General features: G+C 37.5%; 1 protein-coding gene across 1 annotated transcript in view; it reads right to left on the reverse strand.

Moving 5' to 3' along the window:
• The window catches only part of Adamtsl1 (ADAMTS like 1), a 391,483-nt gene that overhangs the window by 60,526 nt on the left and 304,492 nt on the right, over positions 1-26,465 (reverse strand). Inside the window, exon 20 of the mRNA XM_042692956.1 lies at positions 17,393-17,520. Coding sequence (XP_042548890.1) covers positions 17,393-17,520 — 128 coding nt within the window. The remainder of the gene's footprint in view (positions 1-17,392; positions 17,521-26,465) is intronic.

The following is a 26,465-nucleotide window of genomic DNA, read 5'->3' on the forward strand; positions in this document are numbered from 1 at the left end:
GGAAGTCCATTGCACAATATGTTTTAATAGGCTTTTATCAGCTGGGGAAAAATATAGCCCTGCATGCACATGACCATAAAATTCAACAAAAAGATTCATTTACTGAGTACCTTAGGGAAATAAGGGTCCACATGAGATCATTGCATATACCTAAAGCTTAATCTTTTGAAAGTCAAATGGATTTAATTTTGTTTTAACCATTTATAGGCAGGGCATTCTATGGTGCCATTCACTATATGAATGAAGAAACCTTATTTCAGAAATGCTGTTTGGAATCTTAAATCTGCTTTTAAGTTGTTTTTTTCTCTTGTCTTTTATGTTTTCATCCCTTATTCCTTTTGCATGGTCACCAAGCCTCATGTTAGAAGCTGTACTTCCTTCTCCCTCCTGTTTTAAAAATCCCCTAGGAATAGGTAATTAAGCTAACTGGAGCTATATTTAAGAGTGGAAACTTGAATCAGGTCTAAGGAGCTCATGAGAGATCATAGGCTTTCCATATTAATTATGACTATTTAGGGTGTTTTTCCCCTTCTATCTTCCACATTTGAGAGTATGAGTATATGACCTGATGTGAACACAATTCCATACTGTATTGATTGTTTGCATAACAGATGCAAGGCTACGATGGGAGATATCAGCAGGTATAACACTGAATTAATAGTGCATACTTAACTCCCTACCCTTTAAACATTTTCTTATTAGTAACATATTTATTGTACAGTGGATATAAGAAGAATTTTTGTGCTATAATCTAATATCATTAGCTCTGTTTAGAGAATTGCACAGCAAAACTGGTTTCCTTGCTTCTATTCTTTTTCTTTTTCCTTTTTCTTTATTTCTCTATCCTCCCTCCCTCCCTCCCTCCCTCCCTTCCTTCCTTTCTTTCTTCCTTTCTTCCTTCCTTCCTTCCTCCCTCCCTCCCTTCCTCCCTACCTCTCTCTTTCTTTCTTTCTTTCTCTAATTCCTTCTTTCTCCCTTTTTTCTCTTCCTTCCTTCCTTCCTTCCTTCCTTTCTTTCTTTCTTTCTTTCTTTCTTTCTTTCTTTCTTTCTTTCTTTCTTTCTTTCTTTCTTTCTTTCTTTCTTTCTTTCTTTCTTTCTTTCTTTTCTCTCCCTCCTTCCCTTCCTTCTTTCTTTCCTTCCTTCCTTCCTTTCTTTCCATAGGTTCTTGCTAGTTAGCCCAGGATAACCTCAAACTCACAATCCTCCTGCCTTAACCACTCAATTGCTAGAATTACAGGTATGTTCTGCCAGGCCTGGTTCCTTGCTGTTACTCTTGCCTCACTAGTTTCTTCCTGTGACAACCAGAGTGATATTTCTAAAATATGAGTCAGATTATACAGCTTTTCCACTTAAAATTTCCAGTGCTTTCTCATGACCAAATACTTTCTACAAAGTAAGGCCCAGTTGTTTTCCTCTCCTGTTCACTGAGGCCACACAGGCCATCAATCACTGAGTTCCAGCATGCTGGCTTTCCTCCACCCGAACAGCTGGCTGTCCCTTGTCCCCCGACATCTACTGACATCTACACGCTGTTTTTTTGGTCATTTGTGTTGCTGTGCGTGAAGCACATCACCTAATGAGGTCTTCCCCAAATGCTTCATCGCAAACACTACCCCTTCACTTCCTTTTCTGGTATTATGGATCTCACTGATATGCATATTGTTTTCCTAAGGGACCTGTATAATAATTTTATCTTATTTATCTGTACATTCTCTGCATCCTCTTCTCCCACTTCACATCACCATCTGATCTCCATAAAAGCATAATAGTTCTTTTTTTTATTCCTGCTACCCAGACCTGGCACATGGTAGGTCCTCAGAAAATACTTAAGTTAATCAAATATGTATGCCAGGCTATGTAAATTACATGGAAAAATTTCTCCACAGAAACCTTGAGATATAGGCAGGTAAAATATGACTGTCTTTTATATAGACAAGGAATTGGGACTTAAAAAGTATTCATGGTTTGTTCAAGACCACATAGTTGGCAAGTAGCAAGGTCAAACTAGACAGCAGATCTTTGACCTCAAATCCAGTGCTTGTGACAGGGGGTAGCAAATCCTCGTCTGCAGACTGGCTGCCTCAGAATTCCCAGGGCCCTTGTTAAAAACAACCTGTCCTGCTCCAGTACAAGAGCTGCCTCACTGTATTATAAAAACAACTGTGCCAATGGGGAAATGAGGCGACGGACCAGAGTTTTAAACTTACAATTACCAAGTTATTTTTCCTACAGGAATTTTAATAATAAAGGTGGGTTTTATAGCTGCAAGTGTATAGCTATAAAATTCAAATGTCACTGAATTAAATCCAGCCCTTAATTAATTATGCTGAGCTTTTGCTGAAAAGTAATGGCCCCTTTTCCTGTCAGCAGAGGTGCTGTTATTAACACAGACTACTTCTTACACGTTCCTGTTGGCTTCAGGAACCATTTCTAAAACAAAGTTACCTAAGTATTCATAATCAATGGAAGTTTGCAACAAAATCAATGCTCCTTAACCAATCAGTCCTTTTACCTATATTAAATAAATGCCAATATATATTTAGTCTCACTCTTCATGTACTATACCTGAGAGTGTATGGAAGTGGGGGTGGCATGGGTGGTTAGACGCATTAGTATTTGTTTTCAGTATGATTCTGGATGATAGCGAAATACAACCAGTTTTAATATGTACTGCATGCTCCATCACAGTTTTGTTTTGCAGATTATCTCTGTCCTTGGTGGAAGTATTGATTCTCTATTAGAGTCATTCAAGTTGAAGGTTTTACTTTGATGGGAAGCTAAAAGAAATTATCACAAAGGAGGAGGCTACAATGCTTGATAAGAAATGTACTCATTATCTTGCCCATCTAATTGTAACCCCTCTGTACAGTATTTTCACAATAAAAAAAAAGAAATTATCAGAGGCTGATCGTAGATCACGTGGATGATCATGTGGGCACTGAGTTTTGCTATGTAAGAGCTATCAGGAGACACCAGTGCCTATGTTTGTGGTGTGATTAAAATCATACTGATATCAACTAGTATTGTTTAATTATAGAAGTTAGCTAGGAAGAACAGTGATGGGTGTGGTGGTACATGCCTTTAATCTCAACTCCTCAAGAAGTGTAGGGAGAATAGATGAAGTTAGCATGAGACTGTCTGGGGAGAAAACAACAACAAAACTAAGAGCAAAAAGATCAGAGGCATGGGTCAAGTGGTAGAGTGTTTGTTTAGGAAGTACTAACATTGAACTCAGTACTGTTTATGCAATACTAAATCCAATCTCCAGTACTGCAAATCAAAAGAAAGAGAACTAACTAAGAAGAAACAAAAAGTAAAGATGCAGAGTGGAGTGAAATGATGAATACAGTATTTTTTGTAAGATGATGTTAAAAGTGATCTTAGAGGGGCTGGGAAGGTGGCTCAGTGGTAGAGCGCTTGCCTTGCATGCCAGGGGCCCTGGGTTCGATTCCTCAGCACCACATAAGCAAAAAAAGAAAAAAAAAGTGATCATAGAAAAAACAGAGCAGGTGAAACAGAAAAAGTGTCATGAGAACAAAGTCACCATTATAGAACCTGCGTAGCATGAGTTGCACACCAGTCCCAGTACTGTGCACATAAACACCCATGTAGGTTTAACAAACTACTATTAGGCTTTGGACGAATTAGTAAGCAAAATTGAAATCCAATCAGAAATTGATTGGGTTTATAGATAATTGACTTAAAAATCATTGAATGACTTTACTGAAAAGGTCTTCCTTTCAGTTCTTCAATATTGGGAGTCACAAATGTCATCTGAAAGTTATTTTATTCTACCCTTAGCCATCAAAAATGAATTATAGTCCAAAGATTTTAGATTTTTTTCTGTTCATCTAGAGGTGATTTAGTCTAAGACATGTACATGTGTACTCATTCTCATGAACAGATTAGCTAGAGATGACTGGGGAAATGAGAACAATAGAAACAAGGACTAACAGGAGGTAGGTTTGGATATTTCGTGAGTATTCTGGAAAGGATATATAAATTGTTAAGTGGGTTTAAACTTCTGAAGCCCAATCCAGTGATTGGCAGTCTTCCTAGAGTACTGTATGATACAAAATTTAAGGTTATATTCATCAAGATTGAGTAGCAAAGCATGTACATTAACAGAGTGGTAGATTAAAGCGTGGAATGAAGAGTGAAAGCCTACATGTCAAGTGTCTGGATTCCATCATATGACTACAGAGTCTTAGGCAAGTTATTTTACCTCTCTGTACCTTGGTTTTCTATATCAATCATTGTTGAGTAAAATAAGTAAATTTGTACATATGAGTCTATTAGAACAATACTTTTTAGCACAATATAGCATTTCAATACATGGTAGCTTCACCAGCATGATCTCTTTTACAACCTGATGAGGAAATACTATGAAGAACAGTAATAGGAAGTACTGGTAAAAGTAGGAGACACATAGTAAGGAAGAGGTCAATGAAAAGAAAGAGGATAAAGAAGGTGGGAGGAGAGAAAGTGAATCTGTCACTGAGTAGGAGCTAAAATTCTTCTGTTTTGAACTCTGAGAGAGTTTCAATATATTTAGGAGAGGAAATAATTTCATTGTGATATATTCTCTCTAAATAGATATCAGTATCTAGCCAGAGATAGAGAACTTAAAAGGCACATAAAGCTGGTATTTTTGGTGACCCAGAAGAGTCCCCATTTGCTGAGAAACTATGAAACCATATATGCCAGTTGACTTGTAACTTCCATGAGACTGTTCAAGACTGCTCTGATATCATGGCATACCCAAGTCTCAATTAAAGAAAATAATAAAGAAGAGAGTGAAAAGAGGAAAAAGATAGGTAAGAACATGTGAATGTTTACAAACAATTGCTTTAAATTACCTAATTTATGCTTCTTAATTTACCAACAAAGGGGGAAAAACATTACCAGTCTTTGCTTTTCTACATTTTCAATATGAATAAAATTGTCTGTTTTAATTAAAAACACAATTGTGCCTAGTAATAAAAATATTTGATGAGGGGCTGGGAAGGTGGCTCAGTAGTAGAGTGCTTGCCTTTCATGCATGAGGCCATGGATTCAATTCCTCAGCACCATATAAGCAGAAAAAGCCAGAAGTGGTGCTTTGGCTCAAGTGGTAGTGTGCTAGCCATGAGCTGAAGAGCTCAGGGACAGTATCCAGGCCCAGAGTTCAGGCCCGAGGACTGACAAAAAAAATTGAATATAAAACTATTTGAATTTAAGAGCTGGTGCTGGTGGCTTATGCCTATAATCTTACCTACTCAGGAGGCTGAGATCTGAGGATTGTGGTTTGAAAAGTCCACTTGATTCTTATTTCCAACAAACTACTCAGAAAAAGTCAGATATAGTGCTCTAGCTTAAGTGGTAGAGTGCTAGCCTTGAGCAAAAAGAAGCTCAAGGACAGCACCCACACCCTAAGTTCAAGTCCCAGGAGCAGTGTGCGCATGCATGCACATGCGTGCATATACACACAGAGAAATCAACAATACTTTATGCATTTGACATGAGTTATAATGGATATTGCCTACTAATGCCTAGAGACTATTTCTTGCTAGCTGGAAAACTTCAGACTCTTACTACCAGGCAATTCCAACAGGAATTCCTTTATCATGGATAACAGTCATATAAACATGTGAGATTTTTTTCTTTGCCTGATTTTCCTTCCACATATTGGAACTCAGAAATTAACTCTTTGCTGTCCAATTGTTTTCCTTTGATGATCTATTTAGCTTCCACTTCTTAGTTCCTGAGTCAGTATTTGAGTTTTCAGTCAACTCTATTCACTTATGGTTTTGGAGAACATTTCTTCTCATCTGTTATTTGATCTAAGACATCGCTGAAAACGCTGTACATCTTTGCCATCTAGTTTCTTTTCCCCACATGCGGTGTGGGGTCAGATTTCAGTGTTAGTGCAGGTAAGTGGGGTTCATAGCTGGTAGTTGTGGGTGGGAAGTGCTGTCCTTCACAGAACTCTAAGGTCTATAAGAGACTTTTATAAACAGAAGAGTGCATCTGTTTAACTCTTCTCTCTTTACAATGAGGAGACATATTTGTAGTTCTGAATCAGCTTTTAAATTTGGAAACAAATAGTTGCCCTGGAATCATTTCATTCTATTTTAAGCCCTTTTTTTGAGTAATATTAAGAAATAAATATTTCTCTCCCATCTAAACCATCATGTCTAATCAAGTAAATTTTGATTACACAGTAGTAAATCCTTTGGCTATCTCTGGGAAATAATGCATGATATAGAAGCAGAGATATAGAACATAGAACATTTAATCAGAGGGTACTGATTGCCTCCAGGATTAGAACATCAATATGTTCATTAAAAAAAAGAACTAAAAAAATTGAATCTGGCAAGTTTAGTTAAAAACAAAATTATAAAGTGTGTTGTTTAGAAACTGTTTTTGGTTTGACTTCTCTAGAATAATTGGAAGGTCTACTAACAACATTGATTCCTTCATCACTACCCTTTTTTATTTTTGCAAGCAGTGACATGAAAATGAGCTGTGTCCTTCTGACAGGGCACAGTTGGCAGAATAATGACCTATAATGACCTTGTGAAGATGCCATATCCTAATCCCTGGACCTGTGGCATGGCAAAGGGGAATTAAGGTTGCAGATGGAATTAAACTTTAATCAGCTGAATTTAGAGAGATGATCCTAGGTTATCTAGTTTGGCCCAGTCTAATCATACAAGCTGTTACAGGAAGAAGAGGAGGGTGAAGAATGTGTAGAAAAGGCAACATGAGAAGGGCTCAACTCACCACTGCTCACTTTGAAAATGGAGGCCAAGAGCCAATGAATGCAATGGCTTTTAGAAGCTGAGAATGACACTTAATTTATGAACAGTGACTATAATCCTATCTTGTGGAACTAAATTTTTTCATCAACCTGAATGAGCAGACAAGGATTCTTTCTTAGAGCCTTCAAAAAGGAATACAGATTGTCAACACTAGATTATTGCCAGTCCATCTTCTGATCTAAAGAATTATAAAATATTTATATAGTTTTAAGACTTCTAAATATGCAGCAATTTGCTGTGTCAGAAATGGAAAATGAAGACTCAGTCTATATACACTATCTACATCACAATATGTAGGTACAACAAAGAAGCCATGTAGATGGTTAATACAGAAAAAATTTCATTATGCAAATGTAAGCTAAAATCTTAATAAAATATCCTTCTGCCCATGAGGATTGTTGAAGGCAAATAATGGCAAATAATGGGTGTTGGTAAGGATGTGGAAAACCAGAGGCCTTATACATTGCTGATAGGAGTGTAAAATGGCATAGTCACTTTGGAATATATTTGGCAGTTTTCACTCATGTAATCTAATTTACTTGGAAGGCAGAGAGCAGGAATATGGAGGTTCAAAGCCAGTTATGGCAAAAAAGTTAGTGGGACTCAATCTCAACCAATACACTGAATATGGTAGCCTGATTTTATCATCTCAGTTATGTGGGAGTAATAAACAGAAAGATCTCTGTCCAGTCTAGGCTATATACTGTAATCCTCAAAAGGTTAATATAAAGGAACCACACAACTGAGCAAGCCTATTCTTAGGCACATATTAGCAAAGAAAAATAAACACATGTTTACACAAAAACTTGTACATGTATTTTTTTTTACTACATTATCATTCATTACAACCAAAAAGCAGAAACAATTCAGTAAATGAATAAAAAGTGGCCTATATATACAATGGACTATTATTTTACTATAAAAAGGAAGGAAATATTCTGTAAAATAGTTGGCTATAAAAAGGAATATAATATACATGGGTACATCTTAAAAACTAGTACCTGAAAGGTAAGGGGTGGAGTCAACGGGAAGGGGTAGATTAACAAAGAGAGGAGGAGTAGGGGAGAAAGTAATCATAATAGTCAATGTACATCCCATGAAATTAGGAAAATGAGAGGGAAAAGGTGGCTTGTGAGGGAAGGGGGAAATGATGAAAGGGATGATATCAATCAAGGTGCATTGTATTCCTAAATTGCTTTATTTAATGGCAACTCTTTTGTACACCAAACTCTTTTTTTTAAATTGTAAAAATACAATTTAAAGAAAAAAAGATGTTTTCTCAGAAAATACAGTTGAATTGTGTACTTCAAGTGGATGAATTGAATGGCATATAAATTATATCTCGATGAAGTTGTCAAGAATAGAGGAAACTTTATTTTGCAGTGATATTTACAAAACAATATCAATTTGTTAAATACATCTCTGAATTGTGCACTCAAAAGGAATTTTTGATTATAGCTCTAGAAAACTGGAATGCCAGGTTTGAACTGATTCAAAGGTCTTCTCTTAAAGGCCATCCAGGATTAACATTGTGGCTACTAATTAATGATCTTGCATAAAAATGAGGGAGAACTTGAATTTCTTTGCATGTGACATTCAGTTTAGCTGGGGTGTCCAGTATAAATATTGTGGAGTCATTAGACATAAGGAAATAAGACTCAGGCATCCCTCTCCTGAACATTCCCTGGTGTCATGGCTTTCTTGGCCTCTCCTTGAGACCATGACGTATCCTTTATAGACATTTAGACCTATTTGCAATGTTTGTGAGTCAGGCTATCATATTCCTGTCACTACTACCTCTTCTAATTCTTCTTCTGAACATGAGGATCTCTCAGGAGAACAAGATGGTAAGTAATTATTCTATCATAATTTCTTTTTCATGTTTCACTGCAGAATGCTGAAGAAGGGACACCATATTTAACATGGCCCTGTGACACGAAGCCTTTTCTAAAGATTGTCAAACAGGATATGGCACACCCTATTATCTGCCCAGCCACCCATCCATGCATCCCACTGGAATTGTTTTTCTGGGTTTGAGATGGGTTTGCTTGAATCATTTGTATTCCCTTGTTTCCTCCAATCTATCAGGAGCCGTGCAAGTTGGATTTCCCTGCTGTACTCTCATCTGTTTTAATGTGAGTCGTATAGGAGTCTTTGATGTGCTTTCTATAGTTCTGTGCTTGAGGAGAAGTTAAGAACTTGGCTATTTAGCATCCTACTAGGTAATTAGGTTCCCTTAATGGCAACTTGAATCAGTCAATGGCTATTACCACATGGTTCTGTGTATCATTGGCACATGGTCAAACCTGTCTACATTTCTTTTTGATCTAGTGCATGAACACATTTTCTTTTGTCAGTCTTTGCTACTTACACAAAGATTCTCTCTGAACCTAACTCACTCTGCTGTGATTAACAACCACTGTATGAAAAATTCAGAAATGTGCATTTGAAATGTCTTGTGTTATGAAAAGCTTACACAATTGCTTGTCTTTTACTGCAGCCACTAAATCATGATGAGGAGGGGCAGAGAAAGAAGAATGTCAAGAAACTACCTTTTATTTTCCCAGTGAGGCTTCTCTGATCTCTTTATTAGACACAATATGTGTCAGCTACTCAACTCACAAAAAGGCAAAAGAACATTCCAGGAGAGGCGAATATTTTGTCTCTACTTTCCTGTGAAAACTTCAGATGAGCTCATTTGTGTTCTCTCCTTTAAATGAAAGATACACCCATTTCTCAGCCTTCATTTACTTCTCATTTTCCATTGATGATGTCAGGCAGGCCTTATAATATCTCTTTTGTGATCTTATAAAATCAAGGACGACTAAAAAACATTTCACTTTTGGCTGTCGTCCATGGTCCACACCTGGAGAGGCTCTCATCTGCATTGGTAAATGAAGCTAAATTCCGCTGGTTCAGACCAAAGCAGTTTACCAGGAAACAACTGCTTTCCTTCAAAATCCTGCCATTAAGGTTGGAGTAGTTTCTAAGCACTGTGGTTGAGTGGGGAATGTGACTGGCAAGGTAGTTCTCCAATCTCTCTGCTTGTACTGTGTATACCAGAAATTCCTTTTTACCTACTCCTGTTAATACACCAAGAACTCAATATATAAAGTCTGTGATGCTTTGGTTACAGTCTTATAATCCTCTGCTTCAATCCTCTCCTCCATCATAAGCTACTCTCATATCCCATGAGTCATGAAAAAGACAATCAACTAAGTAAACTTAGGATGTAGGAATTGTGTACCACTGGGTTTACCTGGCTATGATCAACTTAGATTGCCCAAAGAGGGAGATAGAGAAATCCTGGTCATCTCTATGCTGAGAGATACAGAAGATAAAATCAAGATAAAATGATGGAGAAATTTGGATAGAAGAAAAAGGCACTAAAAACAATATTTTGCAGATCTAAACAGGGCAGAGCAAGGAAGGCGTGGTGGAATTGGCATGTTTGCAACAAAATAGTGTTTCCATCTTAAAGAAAAGTTTTGTAGTGAGTAAACAATGGAATTAAATTGAGCTGGATTGGTGGAATCTGAAGGGCACTGAATCCAGCATGGGGAGGGATATCTTGCTTGTAGGCCAGCAAGAGTTCATTAGGCTTTCTCCCCTGTGATCCATGTGAAATATTCCTTATCATAAGCGACCTCCTTTGCTCTGAATCCAGGTACTCTGAGCACTTTCCAGATGGTGAATTCAGCCTCCTTAGCATTGAGATAAAGGTGCTCAAAAGCAGAACATTTGTGAGCATTCTGGTCATTAAACAGGGGTCTTCCATACCATAAAAATAAGTTAACGTTGGTTTTATGCATTATTCTTATTTACAATAATACTACTATCTCACAATTTTGAGTGCTTGCTGTCTTCCAGGCATAATTTCAAGCATTTTATATGAATGTAGAGTGTATCTAATCCCCGTAAAAATGTGGTGAGTCAGGTATAATTATCATCACCATTTTTCAGATGAAAAATTACGTCAGCAAGTATAAGGAAGTTGCGCAGGGTTCTACAGCTCAGGAAGAGACAGAGTCATGATTCAAATGTACACGTTGAGGTGTCAGAGCCGACAGGCTTAACAGCCAGGCTATGCCTAGACTTGTGGCTCATTATGAACAATTTTTCCTGGATTTGGTGAACATAGAGAACTGGCAAGACTTAAACTCCACACTTTTTTTTTAAATGACATCATGAGGACACCTGATTATCTTGAACCTCAAAATAATTTTTTTCTTTTTGTTACACTTATACTTCAGGTAAAACTTGCAATTTCTTGAAAAGAAAAAAAAGATTGAAATTTACAATAAGGATTTGATTGCAAGTATACTAATTCCCATTTGCAAAATGTCTAAAGACAAATGATGAAAAAAATACTCAGAAACAAAGTAGGCTCCATGTTTTCTGATCTCCACCAAGGGTGTATTTCAACCAGGGTGTATTTCATTTCAGAAAAGCTAGAGGAAACATTGTCCTCATTGGGTGTGGACAATGAATGTGGACAGTGTTTCTGGCATTGAGCTGTGCTCTTCCTCATATTTGCAACCTATGTTACCTTACAACAACTCTGAAATAGTATCAGTTCCATTTTTTCATTTGACTGAGATCTAAGACCCAGTGAGGTGCACATTGCAGGAGATCATATAGATAATAAGCAGTGTAATTGAAATCAAATTTAGAAGTTCTTGAGATCCATTTCCTCCCCCAAATTTAGGTTTCATTTAGGTCATATGTTATATCCTACTAAGTAGCATCTATTTTTTTAGAGACAGAGGCTGACCTTGAACTCAGGATCTGACAGTTTCAGCCTTCCAGTGCTAGGTTTACAGGCATATGTAACCACAGTTAGCTTGAGCAGGATCTTGATGCATACATTCAGCATACATGTTAGCAATTTTTCCATTCTAGGCAAGTATGTACTAACCTGTTGCTTTAATTAGTCTGTAAACATCACAGAGCACAGAACTCTGGCTTAATTTACTGCTCTATATCCCACAATACTTGGTGGAGGGTATGCTTAAAACAGCAACTTGTGAAACACTTAATAATGCAAACATAAGCCATAGCACAGGTGTGGATGGTGATCCCAGATAAAGATGCAAATACAATTTTACAGCAACACACACATTTCCACACTCTACTTTTCAGACAGGCTGCTTGATGGATTTGCCAGCAGATCTGAACAAACCCCAGCAGCTGAAATGAAGGACCTCGGCTCCCTAAGCCCTGGGTGTGGTGTTTGCAATCATACTTCATTGGTCAGTTCCTTTGGGCCCCTTTTCTGGTTCCTCTTTAACTACTCTGTTTTTCTTCCCTGGTTTTGAATCTGTTGGCAGCATCCAATAGATCCTCTTCAAAGAGCTGAAGACAGGCCTAATGTTACTATTGCCTTGTTTAATTCCAGACAGGTTTGCATTAATCGCATTACATTAGGGTGAACAAAGGGTATTTAGTCTGTGACAGAGCTGAATCGTATCTGGACAAATATAAACAAAAGAGTTAATCCTGTAAGTGCCATTATTTGCTAGCAGTTAGACGGATGCAGTAGTGCCCTTGGTTAGCAGGTTGGAGGGTGGACAACAGAGGAGACTTTAAAAGATTGGGGTTGAACATCTGGATTCTGTATACAGAGGAGAATGAAGACTGAAACTGGAATACATTAGGGGAAAGAAAACGTATTCACAGAAAAAGCAGACATTAATAGTATCAGTCTCTAATCCACTCAGAGCCTCTTAGTTTGCCTTTCTCATTGTCAACTTTCATCTTTCTTATAAAGCTGCCTGTTAAAAGTCCCTTCCCCCCAAAAAGAGGTACCCTCCCAGATCACCTCAGGTCATGGGGGCAAAAACACTGTGGCAAAACAGATATGCAAGGGAGTAGCATGTGTGACCAGAGTACAGTGTGACAACATAATCCCCACATGGACAGATGAGGTCAGTGTGGGGTGATGTTGGTTTTTCTAACATTTACTGAATCATCTGCTGGGAGCAGCAATTGAAGAGAATAGATGCAAACACATGCAACACATCACCACAAAGACTGTAAGGCCCAGATCTGAGAAAAAGAATCTTATTTTGATAGGATCAGGGGGGTAGCAGAGACTACAATGAGCTGGGTATCGAGACTGCAACAACAAATTGGAAAGATCTGAAATCAACAATTTAATGAGATGCCTGAAGCTCCTTGAAAAAGAGCAACAAGCTAAACCCCAATCCAGTAGACAGAAACAAATAATTAGAATTAAATCAGAATCAAATGAATTAGAATCCCCCCAAAACATAGAAAGAATCAACAAAACAAAGAGTTGGTTCTTTGAAAAAATTAACAAAATTGACAGACCCTTAGCAAATCTTATCAGAAAAAAGAGAACACACCCAAATAAACAAACTCAGAGATGAGAATGGAAACATCACCACAGAACCACAGAAACAATCAAGATTCAGAACATTATAAGGGAATACTTCTCAAACCTTTATGCTAATAAGTTTGAGAATCTGGAAGAAATGGATGGATTTCTAGCAAATATTGACATGCCCAAACTAAACCAAGATGATTTAAACCAACCTAACAGACCCATAACAACCATCAAAATAGAGACCTCCCACCCAGAAAAGCTCAGGACCAGATGGATTTACAGCTGAATTCTACAAGGCCTTCAAAGCAGAATTCACACCAATACTCCTCCAACTCTTCAATGAAATTGAAAGTGAAAATTCACTACCAAACTCTGTCTATGAAGCCATCATAACCCTCATCGCAAAACCAGTCAGAGACTCATCAAAGAAAGATGACATGAACATCAATGCAAAACTTCTCAACAAAATTTTGGCCAATCGATTTCAACAACTCATCAAAAAATTGTACACCACATCAAACAGGATTCATTTCAGGGATGCAAAGCTGGTTACACAAATTGATTTGATACACAAATCAATTAATATAATTCATCATATCAACAAGAGCAAGGCTAAGAACCACATGATTTTCTCAATAGATGCAGAAAAAGCATTTGACAAGATCCAACACCCCTTTATGATGAAGGTGCTGGAAAAACTAGGAATCCATGGAATATTTCTCAATATAATAAAGCCTGTGTATGACAAACCTACAGCCAGCATTATAATTAATGGTGAAAAGCTAAAGCTATTTCCTCTAAATTCAGGAACCAGAAAAGGATGTCCATCTCAACACTTCTCTTCAATTTAGTATTAGAATGCCTAGCTACAGCAATAAGACAAGATGCAAACATAAAGGGGATCCAAATAGGGAAAGATGAAGTAAAACTCTCCCTCCCTCTTTGCAGATGACAAGATCTTGTGTTTGAAGAACTCCATGGACTCCACTCCCAAATTGCTGGAGCTGATCCAAAACTTTGGCAAAGTAGAAGGGTATAAAAATTAACCCTCAAAAATCAATGGCTTTTCTGTATGCCAACAATGAGAAGAGCACAGCTGAAATACTCCTTTTGTAATAGCCCCATAAAAAAATAAAATAGCTAGGAGTTAACTTAAGAAGTGAAGAACCTCTATGATGAAAACTTTAAAAACCTGAAAAAGAAAATTTAAGCAAATTAAGAAAATTTAAGGAAGTGGAAAAACCTCCCATGCTCCTGGATTGGAAGAATTAACATGAAAGTGGCAATACTTCCAAAGGTATCAATGCGATACTTATTAATATTCTAACCTCATTCTTCAATGAAATAGAAGAAGTAACCCAAAAATTCATATGGAAAAATAAAAGACCCAGAATAGCAAAAACAATCCTTATAAGAAACAACAGTGCTGGAGGAATATCAATACCAAATTTCAAACTCTACTAAAAATCCAGAGTAATCAAAACAGCTTGTCACTGGCACAAGAACAGACTTGAGGACCAATGGAATAGAACTGAAGACCCAGAAATGAACCCACAGATCTATAGCCACCTAATCTTCAATAAGGGAGCTAAAAAATAGAATGGAAGAAAGACAGCCTCTTCAGTAAATGGCGCTGGCAAAATTGGTTAAACACCTGCAGAAAATTAAAGCTAGATCCTTATATATCACCCTGCTCCAGAATCAACTCCAAATATATCAAAGACCTTGAAGTCAATGCAGACACCCCGAAAACATTACAGGAAAGGATAGGAGAAACTCTAGGACTCCTTGGCACAGGCTGAAATATTCTTAATAAAGACTTAGAAACACAACAAATCAAAGAAGGGTTGGGCAAATGGGATTGCATGAAACTACAGAGTTTCTGCATGGCAAAGGACATAGTTAGCAAGATCAAGAGAAAGCCCACAGATTGTGTGAAGATCTTCACTAGCCATACAATGGACAAGGGTCTCATATCTAAAATATACTTAGAACTCAAAAAATTAAAACCCCAACAACAAATCCTCAAAGAAATAACTGCCTAATAAATAAGTGGGCTAAAGGCTTAAAGAGAAACTTCTCTGAAGAGGAAATAAGAATGGCCAATAGACACATGAAGAAATGCTCAACTTCTCTAGCCATAACAGAAATGCAAATCAGACAACATTGAGATACCACCTCATCCCAGTTAGAATGGCTATAATTAAGAACTCTAATAACAACAGATGCTGGAGGGGATGTGGTCAAAAGGGAACCCTACTGCATTGTTGGTGGGAGTGTAAACTTGTTCAACCACTTTGGAAAGCAGTATGGAGGTTCCTCAGAAGACTCCACATAGAGCTCCCCTATGACCCAGCAATTCCACTTTTGGGCATTTACCCAAACTATCAAAAACAAGGCCATACTAAAGCTACCAGCACAATTATGTTTATTGCAGCATTATTTACCATAGCTAAGATATGAAGCCAACCCAGATGCCCCTCAGTAGATGAATGGATCAAGAAAATATGGTATATTTATACAATGGAATTCTATGCCTCCATCAGAAACAATGACATCACTCCATTTGTTACAAATTGGAAAGACTTAGAAAAAATTATACTAAGTGAAGTAAGCCAGGCCCAAAGAAACATAGGTCCCATGGTTTCCCTTATTTGCAATAACTAGTATAAGTCTAGGACAAGCAGAAAAAGTCAAAAGCTACGTACATATGACCATATAAGATAATGTTAAGTGAAATGAACCCCACGATAGGGACACAAGTGTTTTTTTTCTTTCTTGCTATTATTTTTAATGTATTTAAAATGTATTATGTGATTTTTTTTTTGTTTCTTTTGTATGTTCCTCCCCCATGGTATAACCCCTGTTTTCACTGTATTTGATATTGGTGCCCTGCATCTTTTATATACATTTTTCTAATTTAGGGAGGGGAAGGGAAATAACAAAATGCTTAAATAAGGATACAGGTTGACCCACTGTAACAATGAGATGTACAAGACACTATATTGAAAACAAACTTTACAACTTGGGGTTCAGGAGCGAGGAGTTGGGGAGGTGGGTTGGGAAGGGATGGTAAGGGAAAAACAAAGGAGAGGGTAACAATGCTCGATAGGAAATGTATTCATTACCTTACTCAGTAACTGTAACCCCTCCATACAGTATTTTTACAATAAAAAACATGTATTTAAAAAAAGAGACCTCAAGTTCTCTTCTCCTGCCACTAACTGGGCAACTGTGTGACAGGGTTGTCTGGCCTTTGAGAATTGAAGGTGTTAGTCCAGCTGGTAACAAAAATCTATTTCAGTTTCAAAGGCAAGGGTTTGTCCCTTATAAAAGAACATTACTGGTGCCAGTGGCTCACATCTGTAACCCTAACTACTCAGGAGGTTGACATCTGACGATCAAGGTTTGAAGCCAGTCTTGGCAGGAAAGTCTGTGAGCTTCTTATCTCTAATAAACAAGCAAAAAGTCAGATATGGAACTGTAGTTCAAACACCATCCTTGAGCAAAAAAATAATCCCTAAGAGACAGCACCCTGGCCCTGAGTTTAAGTTCTAGTACTGGCACATGTACACGTGTGTACATGCGCACACGTGTGCGCGCACACGTGTGTGTGCACACACACACATACACACATTACTACCAGGTCATAGTAGGGAAATTTTGTATCCTGAGTTGTTTTAACATCTGCGGATAGAGGCAGAGTGTTGTTATTAGAGCTAGAGGTTGAAGTAAGAACAATCAGATAAAAGTTCTGGGAAACAGTGTTGCTGCAAACCATGAGCACAGATTTTTACTTGTCCATACACCTTAAAATCTTTTTTTTTGGCAACAGATGAAGCAAGGAGAAATCACAGGATCTCTAAAGAATATGTAGCAATCATAGTGCACAATTCATGTTCTCCAATATAATACACATTTGCCATATCATCTTTGCTCATATTATTTTTTTCTACCCTGAATATATTCTCCCTTCCTACTTACAAAATTCTCTTTACCCCATTCCTAAGAGCTCCCATCAGGAGAAAATGGTTTTCATATATTTTGTGGTTATCGGTTATGGCCCTTACTTCTTTCTACCTCCCAATGAACTTTAGATCCATTATGACTAGAATGCAAACTCCTTGAAGGCAGAATAAGTATAGGTCAAGTTTATCTATGTGACCCTGGGCAAGCCTAACATATTGTAGGCACTCAATAAAAGTTTCTGAATCAAACTGCACAGGGATTTTCAGATTACCTGCTAATGTGACAGCAATGGAGACTGAGTCATATCCCAAGGCATTTGTGGCATTGCACGTATAGAAACCCACATCAGCTTCCACTGGTGCCAAGATTTGTAAGGAGTCATCAGGCTGCAGGAGAATCCTGGAGGAAGAGAAAAGAAATTTAAACCTAGTTAAGTCAGCTGACTTTTTTTTTTTTTTTGCCATTCAATATTGGGAAGACTGGTAGGGAACTCAGGGGTTATGGGCAATACAGCACTTTAACAACTGAGAAACTAGCTAAGACATTCAGGAGTTTCACCTCTCTTGGTACTTCCATTGGTGTGATTCTGATGACAATACCAAACAAGAAAGTTTTGATTGCTTTTAAACATACTGCTTGCTTGATCTAAATACTACTACTAAATACTTCTAGTTGGAGTAGATAGCATATATTCACTAATTGCACATGACATGCACAACACCAGAGGCAAGGGAAGATGCTAGAACAAATGATTTAGGTAGATATTGAGGGAAGGCTTATTAAGGAAAACGAAAAGGTATAAAGAAGGCATAGGGCTTGCTTGGTAGCTGGAAAGTGGGTAGGATTTGATGCAATAGAAAGAAGCATCTGGGAAGAAGAGAGAAGAAGTCTGAATGCAAATATTGATAAAGGATTACAATGCACACATTTGAGAGAAATTTTCTGTGTAACTCTCTCAGTTCTGTTGTCTTCATTAGCCTATAGGTATTCTAAGCACAACATGCAGTTTTTCTTTCTTGCTTTAATTCTCACAAAACTGCACAGGTCCCTTTGTAGAGAAGAATGACAGCAAAAATTGCTCTTTTGGGTCAGGGAGCAAAAATTTCAGAATGATCATTGTCTAGTTCAAACACTTTACCCAAAAAGAATTATAAAAATCAAACTGTGAATGCCTGCAATGAGTTTCAAAACATGTTCCAATTTCAGTTGAGTTTTCTTTCTTGGATTTATGCCATTTCTAGTAAGGACATGGCACATGAGAGTAGAGAGGCAGATTAGTGACTAATGGTGGCTCAAAACCTATGCCTTTGTGCTTCTTGAAGCTGACAGTAATTAACATGGGTATGTAGAAGTGGGGATCTAGAAAGGTCAGAGAGAAACTCAAAAGAGCTAGTACCCAACCCAGACAGGGCCTTAGGTCAACAGGCTAATCACAGAAATCGTTTTGTGACAACTTTTGAGCTTCTAGAGTCAGTGATTTCCATCTTAGTGATTCTTTCCACCTCTTTAGTTTGAAAAGGCTCAAAGAAGTGGTCACACAATATTATGTTAACATCCATCCCTAGGAAGCAAGTAGGCAATGAGGTAATTTCTCAAGAAGTGGGAGGAGATAGCCTAAGGTCAGAAAAAGTTGTAAAACTTGCTAAATTTAACACTACTAGTCATTGCTCCTGCCCCAGCAACATTTTCCCACTAGACAATTCTTTTTATTTTTTTCTTCACTCTTGTCCTTACTGGATCTTTGTAGACTATATTGTTTTAAGTTTAGCACACCTTCTGGGTATCTCTCAATTGTTCTGAAGTGAGTGACCAGTATAGCAATGGATCAGTCTCATCAGCTCTGCTTTTGGCCTTGGGTCTATTAAATTGCTATTTTTATCTAGGTCAGAGGAAATGTAAACCATACGGGAAATAAAGCTTAAATCCAATGAATCGAGTTAGGTATGAACAATTCTGGTAAAAATGGAGAAGAAAAGGTAACACTTTTGTTAAAAGAGATTTTTGGATGATTTGTACTTGCTTCAGTACCACTGTACATTATCACCAGTATTATTGTGAATAGGCAAACTTTTGTGGCACTGCGTAAGGACTGAAACAAGAAAGCTGCAGGGTATTGCAACAGAATCCATTCACTCATTCATTTATTCACCCATCAAACATTAACTGTTTCTAAAAGTCAAACAATTACGTTTACTTCAAAGATCCTAATAAGAGAAAGATGATTGTATTGTGTACTTATTTTTTAATAGACCACACAATACTTTAGGTAATAGCAGCAATAGTTCTTATCAGATGCAATGTAATCTTATTAGAGGCAAAATAATGCAATATTACTGCTAAGTCTCTTCAGGTGTTCAAGCTGTTTTAGATTAACCAAAACAAAAACTGACTTTATGATTTAAATCTTTATGATGTACTAAAATTATGTATGTATCCATAACAATTTCTAAACAAGAATAACAAAAGCAGGCTTCATTACATTTTAATAGACTTGACTACTCAGGATGATTGAATTTAATAGGTTACTATGAAGTTTCATCCCTAAGAAGGCAGAGATGAAAATTCGCTAAATCTCCTAAACCGTTAGGGAAGTTGCCTCCTTACAACTGTGGCATGTCTCTTTTTTTCTATAGAAAGGATTCTTAAAATACTTTGAGCAGGAGGCTCAAACAGTTCTGTTGAACTTTATTTTGGTTCTGCTACATTTAAGTAAAATGGCCATCGCAAATCTCTTCTATGGTTCAGCTTTCAACTTCTAAAACTCAGTTGAAGTATATTTTCTGCTCAGCAGCGGGAATTGTTACACTAAGACAGATAACTTTCAAGCCATCCTTTGGTATATTTCTAACGTCTCTTGTTGATAATACAGATTGGACTCCTGGTGGTGGTGAATTAAACGTGTGTGTGGCTAGAAGGAGATTATGAAGGAGTAGGAGGACACATAATATTGGCCAGTGTTCCAGTTTATTAGATTTTTTTTTGCATGGAACTAATGAATGTATCTGATCTCAAGTAGAGGGTAGAAATTCCTTTCTTATATGGGGCTTGAACCATTTTCTAGGTGGCGTTAACTTTTGTAACTCAGTTTTGCTGGGCACTGGCATTGCTAAGTGAGACACAAAGCTTTTTGCCCAAGACTGAAGCTTGAAAAAGTATTGCTATGGAAGTAGTGAAGAGAAAAGAGGAAATCCATAACCATAAGGATTTAAACCAGGATACAAGCAGTGAAAATAAAAAGAAAGAACAGAGATCACAAGATTTAACATTTGTGTATGATTTTATCCTATAAACTATGTATAGAAAAACAAAGAAGCTATACTCTTTGCCTTTATAAAAATCTTAAATATTTTTCTAAGGAAAAAAAATCCTACATGGATCTGAACTGGTCATTTGTTGTGCTTATTTATAGTCATAAAAATAAGCTCTAGAGCTCAAAGGTAGTTAAGCTACTTGGAGATTGAGTCAGAGTTTGAATCACAATTTCTTGTGTTTGGCTCAGCATTTTTTCTCTACTTTGGGGTCTTTGGGGACACTGAAAGATTCAATTGTTTAATCATGCTTTGTTTTGTAGTCAGAAACTGCCCATAAGTGTGTCATAGGCCATCTTGACATTCTATTTCTTTCCCTAACAATCTGCTAAAGCACAAGTCCTTTTAGAGGTAAGGAAAAATTTAGCTCCTATTGTTGCTACATTCTGTCCATAAAATTGGTAGCTTACATTATGGAATTTTATTCACCCATTAGAAAGGATGATAATATACAGTTGTAAAGAAATGGAAAGAAGTGGAAAAATTATATTAAGTAAATCAGTCCCAGAGAGATAAAGGTTGAATGTTTTCCTTCATAAATAGAAGTGAGAATTAGCTTATAAACTTACAAATAAATAGAATGGGTGGTATGTGAGTGTATACAAATGTATTAACAAAAATATGGTAGATTCAAGGGAGAACTCAAACAGTGTAATTACTTAGAAAGGCAAAGTAGAAGCTCAACAAAATAAATACCAGGAAATGGGAACTTGGAAAGGGGTGGGGTTATCGGGAGAGAGGTAGATGAATGAAAAGGAGATGTAGGGAGAGTGCAGTCAAGAATTCAATGTACATATATATATATATATATATATATATATATATATATATATATATATATATGTCACATTTTCTTGATCCATTCTTCTACTGAAGGACATCTGGAATTCTATGCCTTCATCAGAAACAATGACACTGTCCCATTTGTTGGGAAATGGAAAGAATTGGAAAAAATAAAATTAAGTGAAGTATGCCAGACCCAAAGAAACATAGGTCCCATGGTTTCCCTTATTTGCAATAATTAGTATACATCTAGAATAATCTTACCAAACAAGCAGAAAAGGTCAAAAGCTATGTACATACCATATAAGATGATGCTAAGTACTGTTGTTTTTAATGGACTATGTGATTTTTTTTTTGTTTCTTTTGAATGTTCTTCCCCCTATGGTATAACCCCTCTTGTCATTGTATTTGATTCTGGTGCCCTGCATCTTCTATATACATTTTTCTAATTTGGGGAGGGGAAGGGAAATAACAAAATGCTGAAACAAAGATACAGGTTGATCCATTGAAACATGAGACATGTAAGACACTACAATAAAAATGAACTTTACAACTTGGCGGGGGAGCGTGGGGAGGCCAGGAGGGAAGGGATAGTAGGGAAAAAACAAAGGAGGGGGTAAAAATGCTTCATAGGAAATGTACTCATTACCTTACTCAAGTAAACATAACCCCTCTGTACAGTATCTTTACAATAAAAATATTTTAAAAAAGAATTCAATGTATAACCTACAAAATTGAGTGAGAGAAGAGGTGGGTTGAGAGGGATCGGTGACAAGGTTGAAAGGGGTGACATTGATCAAGATGCACTGTACTCATAAACAGCTTTGTTAAATCACAACTCCTTTCCATACTTGCTGAAAGGTAATAAAACAATATATAAATATGATACACAAAAGAAATGAAATTTGTAGCTACGAGTTTGGAGCTACCAGTAGGGAAAGCAGGAGTTTTGGAGAGGGTTTTCATGTAGGTCTCTCTAGGAAGCATGAGAAGACAAATGGAAATGGCTTGCTGAAGAGACTGAAGTTTTATGTTAGCCTCTCCATCTAGCCAGGCCAGAGGGAGAAGGATTCCTGGAAAACAAAACAAAACAAAACATTTTCTTTGTATTTCAGGAATCTACTCTATTAATTTTAACTTAATTTGTTAGTACCTGATTTCTGTCAGCTTGTGTTTAGGATCCAAATTTGACAGGCCTGTTTCAGAATGTGTAGGAACAGAAACATAGTGCTGCCTTCCAAGTAAAACCAGAATGATTTCTTGGGGGTTGTTTTGGAATTTAAGAAATCAGAAGATGAGGGGACATAGAATGGGCACAGTAAAGACTGACATAGCAAATGGTACTGCGGTCATATCAATATTCCTTGGTCTAACAATATTCCTTGCTTCCATCCCACACTTACATCTCAGTTCTCTCTGGACTAAAAGTTATTTATTTCTTTTTTTTGTACATTTTTTATTATAAAAATGCTGTACACAGTGGTTACAGTTACATGAGCAAGGTAATAAGTACATTTCCTATTAAGCATTGTTGCCTCCTCCTTTGTTTTCCCTCTACCATCCCATCCCTCCCACCTTCACAACTACCACCCCCCTCCCCATCCCCAAGTTATTTCTTTAACAGAGCTGTCTTGCTTTCTGGGACATTTACTTAAAGCTTCTTTATGATAGCATTTCTTTTAAAATATTCTACAAATAATAAAGATTGCTTGAGAGAGTACAAAAATTGTTTTAGCTATATAAGTTAAAAAAGTCTTTGCCATGCATATGAGGAATATGTGGAAAAATATACATAGGTCCCACTGAGTACAGCCTTCTGGAGGTGAAGGTTTCCTTTGCATTGGCAATGTGTATCAATCAAGTGTTCTTACTGGGAAAGGAGGCAGCTCAAAGTGTACAAAGGGAATCTTCAGCAATTCTGTGAGTAGGGAGGCTTCAGGATATCCTCCTGATCCTCTCTTGGCTGAACTGGGACTGTTACGTCTTATGTAAACCCTCTTTTCAAACTGACCTCCATGACCTGCTGTATGGAGAAGACTTCCCAAATTAGAGTCAAGAGTCAATTGGAATTTAAACTCTAATCTGAAGTCATTTGGTTTTGGGCAATTCTTAAGTTCCTTCTGTAAACAGGATAATAGTAGGATCATGTTCTTATGAAGATAAAGCAAAGGGTATACAGACTCATTCTTTCTGTTTTCCAAGTAAGAAAGCACCAATTTCAATATTATAAATATATTAGTGGGTTTTTCCTTAGGTAATGTTGTTTTATTTTTTTAATATATATATTTTTATTGTAAAGATACTGTACACAGGGGTTACAGTTACATGAGTAAGATAATGAGTACATTTCCTATTGAGCATTGTTACTGCCTCCTTTGTTATTCCCCTACTTCTTTTGCTTTTTAATGGTATAGATAGTAGCCTAAGTAGCCTCTTGGGAATTTCTCATCAGAAATGGCAGAGTACCATCTGGGATATGATCTTATGCCATCTTAGGCCTCTTGTCCTAATTAGCTTCCTTAAAGCATGTGCAGGCCTCAAGATAGGCCTAGACACTGAGTCCCAGGTTTTCAAATTTAACTGCTCCATGTCCTAAAACAAATTTGTCACTCCAGTCAAGATGCCTTCTTTGACTCTCTTTGTCATTTGTGTGGGATAGAAGCAGCCTGCTTTGCTTCCTTTCTATCTCTCCAAACCCTCACTTTAAGAACTTTTCAAGTTTTATTTCTTTGTGCTACCACAGTCCATAAGAATCTCCCCCTTGCCCTTTTCTTTTTAGCCATGCCTTTCCACCATGCATGGCGGGGGCAGCAGTTTGGTAAATAAACTTCTTCTCCTGCCTGAATAGCATTTCTCTTCATCAGCTACCTAATGAAACCTACATATTTAATATATTACCTTACATATGGTGCTATGACTCGGATGGGGTTTTTCAGTTAGAAATGTTAAAATTTCCTAACTACCCCTTTTCTGAGAACCAAACTGCCTTGATACACCACGCAAGACTTTTCACCAATACCATTGCTGGCCTTCACATCCACGTCCACACCACTTCTCTACTCTGCCCCTCAATGCCTCATGAGACTTCCTCCAGCCTTCATCTAAGGAGTCACTCATACCAAGTGACAGCTGCTGCCTTCTGCTTTCTCCCAGAGGGGACCACATCTCAGCCTTTTACCTCTACTGTGGATGCCCCTTGCCAGCAGGAAGTAGCCAGAGAGAATCTTCACCCCTTTTCATAATTATCAAAAGGCTGGAATGTAAGGTCTGCACAGGGACACCTCCCTACTTCTTGGCTAAGTTTCCACCCAGTTATCTGTTGCCTAGGTAACTGGCAGACCTGGAAGCAGTCACCTTCCCCTCCTGCTAGGTCACAGCCTGGGCCACCTCCGGTCACATGTCTCCCATCTGACCTTAGGAGGGTCCCAGACCCTGAGGTCATGTCCATATCCAGTTGGCCACACCTTTCCCCCATCTGGCCACACCTCTTCCTGTCCCTGGCCTAGATAAGTCCTGGCCCAAGGGTGGGTCGACCCCTTCCTCCCCCACCCCCTTTTCTTTTTAGCCATGCTTCTCCATCATGCATGGTGAGGGCAGCAGTTCAGTAAATAAACTTCTTCTCCTACCTGAAAAAAAAAGAATCTTTCCCTTTCCTGATCTTCTAGAGTTCTAAGCCATTCTACCAAGTCCTATCCATTCTTTAGAGTCTCATTTCTTTGGTTAGATTATAAGCCATTATCTCAAGGGTGGGAACGCTCTTACTTTATAAAATAGTTCTTCCTTTACTATTCAGTATAATTTTGCCATGCTGAATTAATAGTAAATACTTGTTTAAGTAATCCTCAGATCAGTGGGACTGAGGGTGATCAGATCCACAATAACATAGGTCAGAGCTCAGATTCTAGAGCCATGCTGAGTGGATTCCAGCTCCAGCTCTATCACTAAGTAGCTCTGTAGCCTTTGACAAGTAATTTACTTAATTTCTCAATGATGCTCTCCTTATCTAAGATGAGAAAACAACACTTATCTGAGGCTGTTGATTCTATAGGTGTTAATGTACTTAAAGTTCATAGAAAGGCATCTGGCATGTGTTAGATCATAGAAGTATAGGTTATTATTTTGTTATTGCTGCTGTTATATTACCACCATCAGTACCATTCATTCTTCATGCCTGAGCCTATACACTCTGGATGTTGTGAGGAGATGTTTTGACATGGATAGATGACTGAGAAAAGTAGGAACTTGAAGGCAATAGCAAAAACTAAAGGCAAGGGAGCTGTTCTCTCTGTGTGAGAGAACAGGGAGTAGAAAAGTAGAATGGAAAACAAGGGCCACAGGGCTTACTGGGTTGACTGCCTTAATTCTATTCCTGACTCAGGAACTTCTGAACTGGGAAAACTAGATATTCCATAACTGTGTTAACACTATTAGCCAAAAAAGAGAGAAATTTTAGACACTAAAAAAGTATCCAGAATCCTGCAAATTCAGAAAAGTATATAAACAAAAAGAACAAAAGACTGAGAGTTGGAAAACTGAACTCAGGAGAAAATAAGCAAAACTGAATTAGTCTGAGTGGAGACAGCCTCAAACTTGTATTTCTAGGAAGGGAAGTGAGGTCTTTTCCATATACTGACAGGAAGATTTCTTTTCTTGTTGGAGGTGGGGTCCTTAGATTAGGAAAAAAAGGAGGAATGGGACAATGTTTTTTTAGACAGTGTGTTTGCTTTATATACATTCTTTCACTATTACTTGATTGATATTGTTTCTGCATTTCAGAGGGGAAACAAAAGCTCAGAGTAACTTGTTCATCTAGTAAGGCAGAATGAGAATGGGGAATGACCTTTGACCTTTTCTTAAACTGACCATATCCCAGGGTCTACAGGGCCTAATAGGAAGGCATGTGGTTTGGCCCCATTTTTGGTGGAGGTAAGGTGTGCCAAGATTGTAGTTATTTAGGCAAGTGGATGATCACTAAAGTTTGAGTTTTAAACAGTTTAAAACAAGAGGAAAAGGAATTCTTCAAGGGGACTGCCTCTATGAGCAAGAAGTTTTTGTTCCTGAAACCAAAAATTATAGTATCCCAGAGGCTTGCAGGGGATTTTTATTTTTATTTCATATAATATTTTATATTTATTTTTATTTTGTACAGGTATTTTTGGGAAAATTGATTTGAGGTTCATAGTTTCACCAACTTGGCTAGAGCATTTTTAACCTTTTTTGTTTTTAATATAATTGCCAACTAAAAGCTATTTA

This window comes from Dipodomys spectabilis, unplaced genomic scaffold (genome assembly GCF_019054845.1).
Source record: "Dipodomys spectabilis isolate Male_0828 unplaced genomic scaffold, ASM1905484v1 ptg000158l, whole genome shotgun sequence".
NCBI classification, from domain to species: domain Eukaryota; kingdom Metazoa; phylum Chordata; class Mammalia; order Rodentia; family Heteromyidae; genus Dipodomys; species Dipodomys spectabilis.